Source organism: Rhipicephalus sanguineus, chromosome 10, assembly GCF_013339695.2.
Source record: "Rhipicephalus sanguineus isolate Rsan-2018 chromosome 10, BIME_Rsan_1.4, whole genome shotgun sequence".
Classification (NCBI taxonomy): Eukaryota; Metazoa; Arthropoda; class Arachnida; order Ixodida; family Ixodidae; genus Rhipicephalus; species Rhipicephalus sanguineus.
In genome coordinates this window covers 150079431-150093354 of record NC_051185.1, presented here as the reverse complement: position 1 = coordinate 150093354, position 13924 = coordinate 150079431, and the positions used below count along the sequence as shown (strand labels likewise).

Below are 13924 nucleotides of genomic sequence, written 5' to 3'. Positions count from 1 at the left end.
CATGAACGAGGCTTTGACTGAAAATTGTGTTGGCGCTCCTGGTGAAATGGCTACACTGATGTTTTGTGAACACATTTTTCAAATATCATGCTGCATGACAGCCATAGACTGGAGCATCTTTCTTGGAAGGGGCCGTGAAGTAGCCAAGTGTTCGTCTCCACTCCAAAGGGTACTTTGTGCCACTTGTGCACCTTCCGGTTTTCTTAATCAGAACAGGTGCACCCTAACCTGGTGCTTGGTACTGTGGGTGCTGATCTAGAGATGGTGCTCTTTTCTCTACTGCCAGCACAGCTTCATAGTTCATCATATTAGCGTAAAATAGGAAACTGAACTCCAGAAAGAAGTAGGAGGACGCAGAAAGGTCGGGCGCTAAGACCTTTCTCCTTCCACCTATTTCTTTCTCGAGTCTTTGTTTACTAGTTTGCACTAATATGCATCCCTTTGATGTCAACCAACCCGCCCAGCAACAAATATTACTCAGTCATATTGCATGCTTACTTTGCGCAGCTCATCACTTTTGTCAGTACCTGTCATGGTGTTTCTATTGTTACCGTGCAAATGCCACGAAGTGGTCCTGCTCAGCCGTGTGTGGCGCTCTTTCGAGTTGGATGAAAAACCAGTTGCCACTGTTAAATATAAGACCATGAACGAAATAAACATAAAGATGCAATACAAAAGCTAGAACAAAAGTTATTTGTGGGAGTGAAAATAGTACCATGTTTGATTCTGGAAGACCATAGAGCCACGTGTAGGTGCATTTAAGTTCCTCGTTTAGTGCTGCAGTAGAAAAAAAATAGAGTTGATTTGTCAATGTTGGTTCTGATAACAGTTAAAACTTGTAACAAAATCCGATGTTCTGAATTTCCCTAACAAAGAAATTTCCATCCCCCGGCAGGTACCCGTAGAGTTCAATGTTATCATGAACTCAAATTAACGAAGCTTTCATGGCACAGAACTTGATTTAACGAAGTCTCTTTGGAACTAAATGAGGAAAAATGCAGCGATTTCTTTCCCATTTTTAAATAGATGGTGTTTCTTAGAAAGTGCGCTGTAACACTATCGCGTTAATACATCTGGCCACCCTAGTCATGACACTGGCTTTATTCAGACGAGGCTGCATGTCGCAGTTGGTAGCACTTTTACATATCAAATGGCACTTGGGGCGTTAGTGGTTTGTTGTCCCTGCAGATACTCCCACAGGAACACTCTGGTTGCTTTCGTTATTTAGTCGTTTATGCGACAGATATGGCACTGATAGTCTACTTGAAATTTTCTTGCTCTGCCTGCTCGCACATTAACTGCATTCGATTATGGTTAAGGCAGCGCAAACAACACGGACGAAGAAAGGAGATGCAGTGAGCACTTACTCGAAACTGAAAGGCCTATTAAAAGAAACATAAAAAGAAACTTAAAAAGAAGTGAACTCAAACGAACTGCGCAGTTCCCGCCACGTAGGAAACATGCCAACTTGCAAAAAGGCAAGAAAAGCAACAAGTAGACTAAACAAATTTAACATCTTAACATCGGAAAGGTAGCACATAGGTATGACAACGTACTTTCAAAAGCCTTCAAATTACCGAACCAAAACAGCATCTCTTATGTTTCAACATGAATGTATACAACTTGCATTGATATCAAGGCAATGGACTGGGCTAGTTGCTACATGTCGAGTTGGATAAAAAACCAGCGGGAAACACGAACCATGTGTCCCGTTGTGTTCTCTCTCTGTGATTTGTGTTTCCCGCTGGTTTTTTATCCAACTCAACTTGCACTGCATGTAAGTTGTATACATTTGTTCTAGTGGCTGTTATATTTGCACTTGTGCAAACACATCCTGATATATCGAGTGTTTTCTTTAGGCAACATAGATCTGCTATAAAAGAGCTATGACAGTCGGGCACCCAGTTGGGCCTTCGTCGGGCACAGTCGGGCCTTCACACATGAACTGTATGTCGAGGTGGAAAAACTGTCGCGCCTAAAGTTACATTGAAAAGATTAATTAAGAAACACTCATTAACTTTTGAATTGTTTACTTGAGAGCAGTTGTTTATATTGTAACATTGTAGGATGTGACAAATTATGGCATACCCATTTTTTGGAAATCCCAAGAAACACACGTACTGTAATTTGAGATAGAAATTCAAGGCCCCGATCGAGGTGCTATTGAAACTCGGAACACCAGGCACGCAGGAAATGCAGCCGTTGTGTTAAGTCAGACTGGAACTTCACGTCGCACATGTTAGGGAAAGGCACGATGCAACAGAATCCGGTCATTGGACACAAGTGGGCTGGCCAATCTTTGTTTGGGATGTGTATTGCTTATCTGTTTTTTTTGCGTAAAGGAGCACTAAAGGCAAAATGATCAGTGAATGTGGATTGTTGAAATAGCACTTCAGAAACCTCGTAGGTGCTTGTTTCGAACCATGGAAATGCTTAGTTTGAAAGAAAATCACATTTTAGTGGTCCGGATATCGATAATGTAATTCACATCGCTCACCTACGAGAACGGATGTAGCCGTGCCCACCTTTCACTCGCTCTACTGCCTGACATGCGGTGCAACGGAGCAAGGGCCTTTAGCAGGGCACAGCCCTGTGAAAATGCAAGTTGTGTCGTTCTCAACGATAACGTCAAGAAGTTCCTTTTTGTAGGGATGGGCGAATATTCGGGTGCTTGGACTGTTTGAACGAATATTATAGTATTCAAATTCGCTTCGAAGCATTCGAAATGAACGAACATGTGGTAAGCCATCTTGTTGGAATATATGTATATTTGAGTGCACATAATTCGCCTGGGAAGGTGGTTTCACCGCAGCGGGGGGCTGCCATGCCGTGAAACCAACCATCCAGGGGAAATCCGCACTGCCGCGAAGCCAAACTTAAAGGCTAAATTTACCCAACGCCTGCACCTCAATCAATTATTTCATAACTTTAAAAGCGTGTTATACGGGCCTATATGGGCTAAGTATAGTAACTTTTAAAACATATTGTACCAGTTATAATAGCCGTAAAGTGAAATATATTCTCTTTTTTGCAGTTATGTGACTAAAACAATATCTGTTGTATTACCTACCTTTACAATTCTGTTATATTACTACACTTTCATTGAAGCTATGTAAAAGCATTAACTGGAAATGTGTAAGTTGTGCTAATACATGTAGATAAACCATTTGTCTGTTACGCTCAATAAAGTGCCTGAATTTTTTTACCACCAGAAACTGATGATATTTAACAACTGTATACATTCTTTTCTTTTTATTTCCTGTTTTTTTTTTTCAGTTGTTTCACACGTGCTTCTTTCACTGACGTTTTATTTCGTATGCTTCATGTGTTCGAGTGTCAAGCTAAGTAACATTTCTAAGTATTTTTATGATAGTTCAATTTAGCTTGTAGATTGTAGATATCACAGTTATGGGGGTTCAGGACAGTTTATTGTGCTGATTGCACACCACACAGCACCACTTGATTCCTGCAATCAGTTTCGTAGTTATAACTGTTGGCACGACACTGATCGTTTAGCATTTGCAGCTTAAATAATATTATTCATATTAAAAGTTCTGAATAGGTGAGCTCTTGCCACTGAAGTAACGTGTGGTTTGCATGGCCCAAAATAATCAATCGCATGGCTCACTTACAAGTACAGCAACCCTTGTTGATTGCATGGTGCTTGCATCTTGTTACGTGTAGTCTGTGACACACAGCTTGCATTGCCGTCCTGTCCTCTCTGTGGCTTTGCAGGTTCCTCGTCTTTGGCATCCATGGAGCAGTACGATTCACTCGTATCCGTGGAAGGCGGACTGCATTCCTGCCGACAGTGCACCTATGTGGTCAAGCAGAAGTCGGACATGAAAAAGCACCTTTGCAAGCATACGGGCGAGCGCCCCTTCCCGTGCCACTTGTGTCCTGCTTACTTCACTCAGAGCAGCAGTCTCGTTCGGCACGTGCGCAGCCACAGAGGAGAGCGCCCTTGTTGCTGTGTCCACTGCAATGCATCCTTTTCAAACAGATCCGACCTGAATCGCCACATGCGCACCCACACAGGAGAACGTCCATTTGCTTGTGTGCACTGTACTGCATCTTTTAAGCTGGAGCAGCACCTTGTTCGACACATGCGCTCTCACCATGCCAACGAGAAGCCCTAAAGGTCAGAGGCACACAGACTTTTTTTGGGGGGGAGGAGGCGCAGGGCTAATTGATTGATTAAAATGTTGTGGTGAAAGTAACTTCTCAAGTTCATTAAACGGTTTTTAGATGGTTCAGAAATTTAGTTTTTTTTAAATTACAGTAAACACGTTAGTAAATGGAACCTGAAGGGACCAGGAAGTATGCGTTCCTTTACTGAGAGATGAACAGGGGTGCAGGATTCAAGTATGAAACCAATCATATGAGAGACAGCTGTTCCGTTTAAGCAGCAGTTCCGTTTAAGAGACTTCCGTTTGCTGAGAGTCCACTGTATATTGCTTAGCGACGAGTATCTCATTGTTAATGAAAATTTCTTATGTGCCTTTGGGTGAATTTAGAGCTATGGTTTGATGGCAAAGGTGTGACTTACCTTGAGTGTGGATTGGCTGAAAATGCATTCAGGATTGCAACTTTATTGAAGTTACTCGCACGGGGAAAATAGAAACAGATATGCTGTTGAGTAGATATGCTATGCTGTAGTGTCTGGGAAATTTCTCTTTACCACTAGGCTGTGAACACAGGGGAAGCTTGGTTCACATTTGATACATTAGTTTGCAATAAAACTTTCTGAAACGACTTTTATTGAAATCAAATTCTTCATGTTATGAAATAGTACTATTACCTTTTTTTGTGACTTCATGCCCATAGAACACCATGTATTTTGAACTTCATTATGAAGACACATGTTTATTTGCTACTTTAATATAACAAGGTTTCACTGCTTCTACTAGACATGAACGAGGCTTTGATTGAAAATTGTATTGATGCTCCTGGTCAGATGGCTTCACTCATGTTTTGTGAACACATTTTTCAAATATCATGCTGCATGGTAGCCATAGACTGGACATCTTTTTTGGAAGGGGCTGTGAAGGTAGTAAATTGTCCGTCTCCACTTCAAAAGGTATTGTGTTCGATTCTCAGTTCCACTTGTGCGCATCCTTCTGATGGCTAATATGCCATCAGAAGGATGCATATTAGCACAAAATAGGAAACAAAGACTCGAGAAAGAAGTAGGAGGACGCAGAAGGGTCGGGCGCTAAAACCTTTCTGCTTCCTCCTACGTCTTTCTTGTGGCTTTGTTTCCTAGTTTGTGCTAATATGCATCCCGTTGATATCAGCCAACTCGCCTAGCAAAAGGTCTTCCATACTTAGTTTGCGCAGCTCATGGCTTTTGTCAGTACCTGTTGTGGTCTTTTTATTGTTACTGTGTAAAGGCCACGAAGTGGCCCTTCTCAGCCATGCATGGTGCTTTTTCAAGTTGGACAAAAAACCAGTCGCCGCTGTTAAATGTAAGACCATGGACAAATAAACATGACATAGTAAAAAAGCTTTGACGAAAGTAATTGGTGCACGTGAAAATAGTGCCAAGTTTGATGCTGGAAGAGAATAGAGCCACATAAAGTTGCGCTTAAGTGCCTTGTTTAGTGCTGCAGTAGAAAGTAAATAAATGGACTTGATTTGTCAATGTTAATGTTGATAACAGTTAAAACTCGATCTAAGGAAACCTGATTTTACGAATTTCCCTATACATATAATGAAGAAATTTCCATTCCCCGGCAGGTACCCATAGTGCTCAATTTTAGCATGAACTTGATTTAATGATGTTCCTCCAGAAATAAATGAGGAAAAATGCAGTGATTTCTTTCCAATTTTTACACAGACGGTGTTTCTTTGGACGTGCACTGTAAACGCTATCGCGTTAATACATCTGGTCAGCCTAGTCACGACACTGGCTTCATTTTGAGACGGCTGCATGCTGCAGTTGGTAGCGCTTTTACATATCAAATGGCACTAGGGGCGGTACTTGTTCGTTGTCCCTGCAAAAACACAGGAACACAGTAGTTGCTTTTGTTATTTTGAACTTCAATAACATTTGCTGGCAGGCTAGTTGGTGATGCATCGTTCATAGGTAAAAACAGCACAAACGAAACAAGGAAGACACGGGGCGAGTGCTGACTTCAACTAACGGTTTATTCTTGGGTGAGTTTGCCTATTTATGAAAAGCCATCAAAATCAGACAAGATATCGCCCCCCAAAAAAAACAGGACAAGAAAAACTATGAAGATCTTACTGGGTGATTCCATGTAAGATCGAACAAACGATGGCTGGTCGAGCTCTCAAATTTATTTCAAAATTTTATATATTATTGCCTGATGAGTGGAAAGAAGAGATCCGCAATTTGTTTTGCCGCCAAAAATTTTTTCGAACCACAGGAAATCAATAATGACGAAGAGGTGGAGTGGAGCGCTCATCCGCTCTGCTGTTTTGGCCAACTTTCGTTATGAATTGCAGAAAATATATTAAAGTTAGGTAGCTGAAATTTATTTACCTAAATATATGCATGTTTTTGCTTCTGCTCAGGTATTTTTAGTTTTTTGTGTAGTGTAAATGTTTTTATAAAAAACCTCAAAAATGGCCCAATCGGCAAAATTTTCTTTACTTTGAAGGTCTTTATCTCAAAAAAGCCTTGTAGCAGAGCGACAAAAATACTGCATTACGTTCTTCGCATGCTTATCTACCAAACTGCCAAATCTTGTATTTATATAACTTTTCAGTACAGAGATATGATCGGGCTAAGTTCAAGAAAACACCGAACAATGGAAACTTCTGACGACAATTAAAAAAAAAACCATTTTTTAAATTTCTTAAACTTTGTCCACTTATTATCCCCCACATCAGCTTTCACAATCATTAAAAACATGTTGCATAATGTCGTTGCACTAATAGTTACGGCCCCTCCAATGAGACCCTTAGGCAAGGATGGGCAATTCCGACTTCTTGCCCAGCAAGTGTACAAAATGCAGGCAGGATTGAATTTCTTTTTATTAAAAGGCCAGCATGTACCTAAAGGTGTCGCCGGCACTGAAGACGTTAATTTTGAAAATATTTGGTTACTGCAGCGGCCACGAGCGCGGGGCTACCGATCAGGCGCGCGCGCACCCGAGATGCTCGTTGTAAGAGACGGCGCAGTGAGAGCCCGTTTTCGCGTCCTCAGACCGATTGAGTTCGAAACAGCAACACCTCTCGGGTGACTTGAACGCACGTGCACCGGTAGTCGCAGTGATCTGGTTAATTGCGTCGATTTTTTTTTCAGGGGGCATAAGAATGTCATCGTTAAACTGTGCGTTCCGTGAAGATCTTTCATTGCAGTGGTAGCAAAAGCACGCGTAGCACAAGTAGTCCGTCTCACTGACAGTCACTGATCTTTCGGGCGTTAAACGTTCCTTCAAAGCATTTATGTCTAGATCGGTAACTCTGCGAAATTTTGGCTTCTTTGCAATAATTAAAGGAGTACTGACACGATTTTGAGACATCGCAAAAGGGACATTTTTTGCTTCGTTGGTATGCAGTGTCCACGCTGTCCACACACTGGAGTCGGAGAACACGTATAAAATATTTTAATTTGACTTTGAAGTTTTCGTCGCTGAGCATTTGCAAGCCAGCCACACTGCAAGGACATTATCCCGACAATTAATTGTCAAGACAGTTCCTCCGAGTTCGCGAGTTCTGCGTCCTGCATGCAGCCTAAATCGTAGAAATCACTGTCAGGGTCACTGGACGACAGTTCACTCATCGTTGTCTATTGCACCACGAGCAGATGACGGATTTCCCGCTAGTACGTCGCGAATTTCTGTATCTCCGTGACGTCACACTGCTATGAAATGACCCTAGCAAAAATTCTGATAGAAAAACTGATAGGCTATCAGTTTATTGACAGGTGTATCAGTCTATAGTTGTATCAGTCTATAAGTGTATCAGTCTATAGGTGGATCGGTCTATAGGTGTACCAGTGTATAGGTGTATCAGTCTATGGGTGCACCAGTCTATAGGTGTATCAGTCTATGGGTGCACCAGTCTATAGGTGTATCAGTCTATGGGTGTACCAGTCTAGTACCATTCTACTGCATATAAGCCCACAAGTGAATCGGTGCCTAGCCGACTGGCAGGTGGGCCACTGCATTAGAGCAAGCAGGACACAGATGAACACAGAAATCAAACAAAATCTTTTATTTGATGTTCCATTGACTTCTTAATCTTTTGATTTCATCAAATCGTTAATTTTGTTTGCGAGCGCCTTATATAGTATCTTCTTCTTTTGCTCGACCTCTCCAATTGGAAAATTGCTTTTCAAAAAATGGTTGAAGAAATCTGCATGATCAAAAACAAAGCAAATTATGGGCACTTGTTAGGTGACAATTATATGCACTCGAAACAGAGGAGTTAATATGACAAGGAAATAAATACGAGTGCTATCAGTCTGTTTTTTTTTTAATTAGTTTGTTGATACTTGCATAAGTGTCCAGCTCCAGTAGACAAAAATACGAGGCTTGAAGCCTTAGTAAGTAGTTATAACACAAGTTGGCAGTGGAATCTTGGCTGATCTTACTATTATGCACAAAAATGCAGCCAACTACTTTCATAAACTCCAGTCAGACTGGGAAATTTTACTTACCAGAAAGCACAGCGTATTTTTCTTTATCCAAGGGAGGTTTTGCCTCTCCCTTTGTCCGGTTAGAGGCTGTTCCAATTACACTCCGCCCAACCAAGCCTGCCGTTGAATAAATGGCAACGGCCGCCTCACGAACAAAGCGGGTTTCGCTTTTTGTGCTCATGAGGCGGCTGTACAGGCCCTCAGGAATGGTGATCCCTTTGCCCAGATGCACCTATAAAACAAGTTAAAGATGATGTGCACACAACAATATGTCAATGCACATTTTCTCATTACAGCAAACCATTATATCTTTAAGACAAAGCACACTAGAGTTTTACAATACTTCTCCGTCAGTGGGCACGTAATCGGCCTCCCTCGCACTTGTGTGGGCCACTTCAGGGCTGCCCGGGGTCGCTGTGGTGGTGCGCAGTGGCTGCACGGTAGCGGTGCGCGGCGGCTGCATGGTGGTGGTGCGTGGCAGCTGCACCGTGGCAGCACATGACGATGGCAAAGGCGCAACTTGTTGTTCTGGCTTGCGGCTGCAGCCCTCGCACAGAACGAGGTTTTTTTCTGCAATAAAAAAGTGTATGCAGAAACGTATGCAGCAAAAGAAAGTTAATCGCACCCTTAATTGTCACAGTAGCTTCCTAGGTCTCAGACTGAAGAGAGACCAGGGTGTGCAAGGCCAAATAACGTAAAATAGAGCATGCAGTTGAGATATATGCTATGAAAGTACAATAATAGGTTGGGTGTCACATTTCAAAACCATGATGTGATACGGGGGACGCCACAGTGGAGGGCTCAAGAAATTTTGACCATCTGGTGTTCTTTAATATGAGCACCATGCTGTGACAGCATGGAGAAGCATACTTACAAGTGATTAGAAAAACATGCCCGCATCACTTCTACGTATGATATATGAGCTTACATTGCATTCTGCTTTCAGCAAAATTGTACGCTATAAGAAAAGTGCAGCTTACTGATGTATACAACACTAGCAGCACTGCATGACAATAGTTTATAAGGAAATAATAATCAAACCTGTTTTGAAAATTTTGCTGCATAGGGCCTTTTCGAGCATTCTTATTCGGTCCAAGAGTTTTGAATTTTCGGCCTTCAGCATATTCACTTCTTCTTTGAGAAGTTCTTTCTCGGTCTTTTTTCCTCCCTCAGCATCACCAAACAGGAGGTCTCGCTGCTTCTTCTTAAAATGGCTGCTCACATCCTTCATTTTCTGTTTAACAGCAGCTTGACGCTGCGTTTCCTGCAAGTGCATAGACAATTAACCCAACATTATAATTTCACAGCTTATAGCTTGTTCGCAACTAAAAACAGGGCGTATTTGCGTCTTGAAGGAAATTTCAACAGCGCGGGAATGAACACGAATGCACGAAGAGAGAGGGCTGACTCGGACAAGCGCTTGTCTGTGTCAGCTCTCCCATCCGCGCTAGCAAAAATAATTCTGAACCAGTGACTTGTACAGAAAAAATTACTATAGGCTGCGCTCATACAAAGATATAAGAATAAAATAAATAGCTCTCCGGCATATTGCAACTTTACCCCCACCTGCAATAGCAAATACGACCGCACCGACGTCCGTGCGGTAGTGGAGCAGCGATGTTCTGATATATCTCCAATGGGGGGTATATCAGAGCAATGCCTCGTAGGAGGCATTGATCAAGGCATCGCTGCACCATGTGTGATACGGCACCACGTGCAGATCAAAATTGGCTGTCGGTAATAATTAGGCCGCAATGTAGCACATCAGCTGCAATGTGAGCGTTGCAACTGACTGCACTTACTTCTTCAAACGATCCATCCACTTCATTTGAACTGCAGCTATAGGAGGAGTCGCTGCCAGGTCTTTGCGGACTGGAAGTTCGTTTTTCGGTAGCCTTCCTTGCATCGTCCCTCGGTAGCTAAAAAAACATGACGAGTGGATAATTTCAGAATGACTGCTTCCTCATCTTTGTTTTTGTATTTGGAAACAAAGAGGCGGTCATGCACTTACCGTAAAAGCCTAATCACTTGAGCGTGGTAGTGGTCGCAGTGTGTTTCATCTTTCCAGAAGACTTTGTACCATTTGCGAGGATTAAAATCGCTCGTATCGTTCGGCTTGAGGTGTTTACATGCAGCCACTGGATGATTCGCTTTTCGTTGTCGTCGCGGAAACGAACGTACGCGAACATGCCGCCGAAGAAATGCACATGGACGCGCGCTACCACTCAGCAACACACACAGCAAAAACGTACGTACGTACCAACGCGCTGTTCATGACGATGGCGGTACCATTTGTGGGTCTCAACAAAATGCAATTTCGTTTTTAAGAAACTAAAAAAATTGGCTTCAGGTTTTTTACAAGTTTACACGGTAATTTTTTTTTAACCACCGTAAATAAAAAATAACAACAATGAACATAGTGTCGCCTGGTTAGGGTGGCTAGCCTGGTGTCGCTCGCGTTGGTCCGTTGGTCGCCTCATCATCATAATGGCCAGGATGTACATCATAGTGTATCGTCGTTTCCGCGCCGCGCACCATCTTCAGGCACGGCAAAGCAGGGTGTGAATGTGAAGCCTCGGTCTATGCTCTTGGACCCGCTTAGATTGTCATCGCGGCCTCACTTTGCGTGGACTCCATGAAGCGCGCTATTTGAAGTTCGCGTTCAGTTCGACGAAAGATGGATTCAGCTCAACCACAGCCTCGATCAAAAAGAAGGAAGCGCTATTTGGAGCCTGGATCGCATTATGTAGTACCTCGGTCAACGAGCCTATATCAAAAAGCGGTGGAGGCGCAATCTGCCAGCCAAGCCACGCTCTAGCAAGAAACATCCTCAGTCTTTAGCTGGTAATGGTGGTTCTGGAAGTAGCGGCGTTCGACACTCGAAGTCCTCAGTGATGCACGGTGACAAGCGATGGAATCCTGATCCCGACGACACGTACGACCTTCGAGGAGAGTTCGCTCTCAAGCGATTCAGACCAAACTGCAGATTCGGCTCCGCTACGATGCAAGTATGAGCGACCCACGAAGTCTCAGTTATGCCACCTGGTGATAGCGAAAAAAAGTTGTTCTTCTACCGGAGGATGTGGACAGAGTGTGCCGTGCACGTGAAAGTTGGACGAGTTTGCTATGTTGCTGATGTACCAAACTTGTTTGAAAGAGACTGATTACTGGGTGTCAGTGACAAATGTAGTCAGTCTAATTTGAGTTTCACATGGTAGGGCAATCAAAAGTTGACTTTTCTGACCATTTCTATCGCTGTTCTCTTCACAATTGAACTTTTACTATAGTAGGCAGTTTCTTGTGTTTTTTGCGGTCAAATGCTTTGGCCTTTATAAGTACATGCTTTTTGATGTTCATAAATCTTGGCAAGCATTACATGCAAGTATTAAACAGGTCTGTACCAGCCCTTGGTGAAAAGACATCTGGGATAACAGACGCTGCTATAAACATCTCACCCAAATCTTGCAGCTGTGCACGGCAAGGAGAGTTGAAAAGCGGAATGCGATGTTGCGAATTTCTCAGGTGCCCTCTTTTCATATATATAGATGCCTGTGCTCACTTTCTTCGGACTTTCGGATGCCTGCTGTATGGTGTAAAACAACAGATAGCAACAGATAGATATTGGCCTATAGCCACAATAAATCAAGAGCGGCGTTTGAATCAGATTGTGCTGCTTGCCACAGGTACTGGCACTGCTGGCACTGCTGTCCATTAATCTGCTACATTACAAGTCACACTCGTGCATGGGAACTGCAACCAGGAAAAAAACAGTCTGCTTCATCAAACATGCTCTAGGTCATGATGTGTGCCTGACATAACGTATTTCCTCAGTGCCATTCATCCCTATAGCTTCCAACGCACCTTGTCGGGGATGGCCGAGAGGAAAAGAGAAAGCGCTTAAAGTGCAAACAAACCCTTGTAATTTCCGCCACTTTGAAATTTTTGTGGCAGTGGATTTGCCGAGGCAATAAACTTCGACCTGAGGGCATTCAATTATTACTTGGAAAAGCGGTTCATCCCCCCTTTAAAGGATTTCATCCAGTATGGATTATGGCACAGATTGTGCCTCATCATAAAAGGCAAAGCACTATGTGGGGAGGCAGCTAGGGCTAGCTTGGGTCGTGAAAGCAAGAAACCGCAGCACCCAGACACCGAGGCTTTCAACTCCGCACCATTTCAAAAAATTATTGCATTAGCATGCTCATTTCACACTAGGACACATTGTACTCTAAATATGAAGTTTAGTGTCCTGGGATGTTTACTGGCCCTATAAGCTAAAATTTTAAAGTTATGTTGGTATTGCTGTGTGATGAGAAGTTTTGTTTGCATTGTTGTTTTAAGTTGTGTTTGTACTGCTGTGTGATGAGAAGTTTTGTTGTATTGTTGTTTTAAGTTGTGTTTGTACTGCTCTGTGATAAGTTTTGTATACCTAGTGTCTTAAAATTCCTAAGATACCTGAATGTCAGAATAACTGTTTTGCTATCTGGCACCTGCAACCCCATTTGTACATAGAATAAGAGATGTTCATCTAGCCTGAAACCTGCTTTGCAAAGCTCAGTGTGTTCATTATGCTTAACACCACCATGAAGCATTATACATCATTATTCTACGCATTCAAAAGCTACCAGTGGCACTCATTGAATGATGGTAATATGTCATACGATGGTCGCCAAGTGTTCAATAGAAAACACTGATACACCAATATGCATGCAGAAATTGACCAATCATATATATGTGACCAGTGTGTTTAAAAAAAGAGTAACTGTAAAATGACACACTACTGCATTTTATGAAGATCCCATAAACCAACAAAAGACTAAAAACCTATAGACTAATATACACCAGAAATGGCCAATCAGACTGATTGAAAAACTTTAGCACTGGTAAGACCCTGTATCATCTGATACAAAGACTGGTAACACTGACAAGAAACTGTATCACTGATACGGATGTCTATCAGAACTGATAGGACTTTGTATCAGTCTTATACAAGACTGGTACAACTGATAGGAACTGTATCAGACTGATCAGACCTCTATCAGAATTTTTGCTAGGGTGCCACATCCTCCGAGTCAAAATTCAAGACTAATTAGGTGCGTACCCTTTCCCATTAGCAAGTTTTTGAGAACTGGGATGTACGTCCTTTGCGATACGCGCTGCCTTCCTCACTCATTCTCACATTCACTTTCGTTAGGGCCCCTCAACAAGGTTTACTGTACACTGAGGTGCGGCCTTAGCGAGTGGTTGCAACCATCCTTTTATCTGAGAGGTGCTCAGATTTGTCACCGAAACTGTGATCTTGCGAATAAGTTT

General features: G+C 42.6%; 2 protein-coding genes across 3 annotated transcripts in view; one reads left to right on the top strand and one right to left on the bottom strand.

Moving 5' to 3' along the window:
• Nucleotides 1-5064, top strand: part of LOC119406823 (zinc finger protein 271-like) — a 33887-nt gene extending 28823 nt beyond the window's left edge. Inside the window, exon 3 of the mRNA XM_049420223.1 lies at nucleotides 3665-5064. Within this exon, the coding sequence (XP_049276180.1) occupies nucleotides 3665-4139 (475 nt within the window). The 3' untranslated portion in view covers nucleotides 4140-5064. The remainder of the gene's footprint in view (nucleotides 1-3664) is intronic.
• A 3142-nt stretch (nucleotides 5065-8206) lies between these two features.
• LOC119406822 (uncharacterized) overlaps nucleotides 8207-13924 on the bottom strand; it is an 8743-nt gene continuing 3025 nt past the window's right edge. For both annotated transcript variants that reach the window (XM_049419943.1, XM_049419942.1), the window contains 4 exons: nucleotides 9653-9875; nucleotides 8955-9181; nucleotides 8633-8843; nucleotides 8207-8328 (listed from right to left, as the gene is read on the bottom strand). In XM_049419943.1, coding sequence (XP_049275900.1) covers nucleotides 8210-8328; nucleotides 8633-8843; nucleotides 8955-9181; nucleotides 9653-9875 — 780 coding nt within the window. In that variant the 3' untranslated portion in view covers nucleotides 8207-8209. The remainder of the gene's footprint in view (nucleotides 8329-8632; nucleotides 8844-8954; nucleotides 9182-9652; nucleotides 9876-13924) is intronic.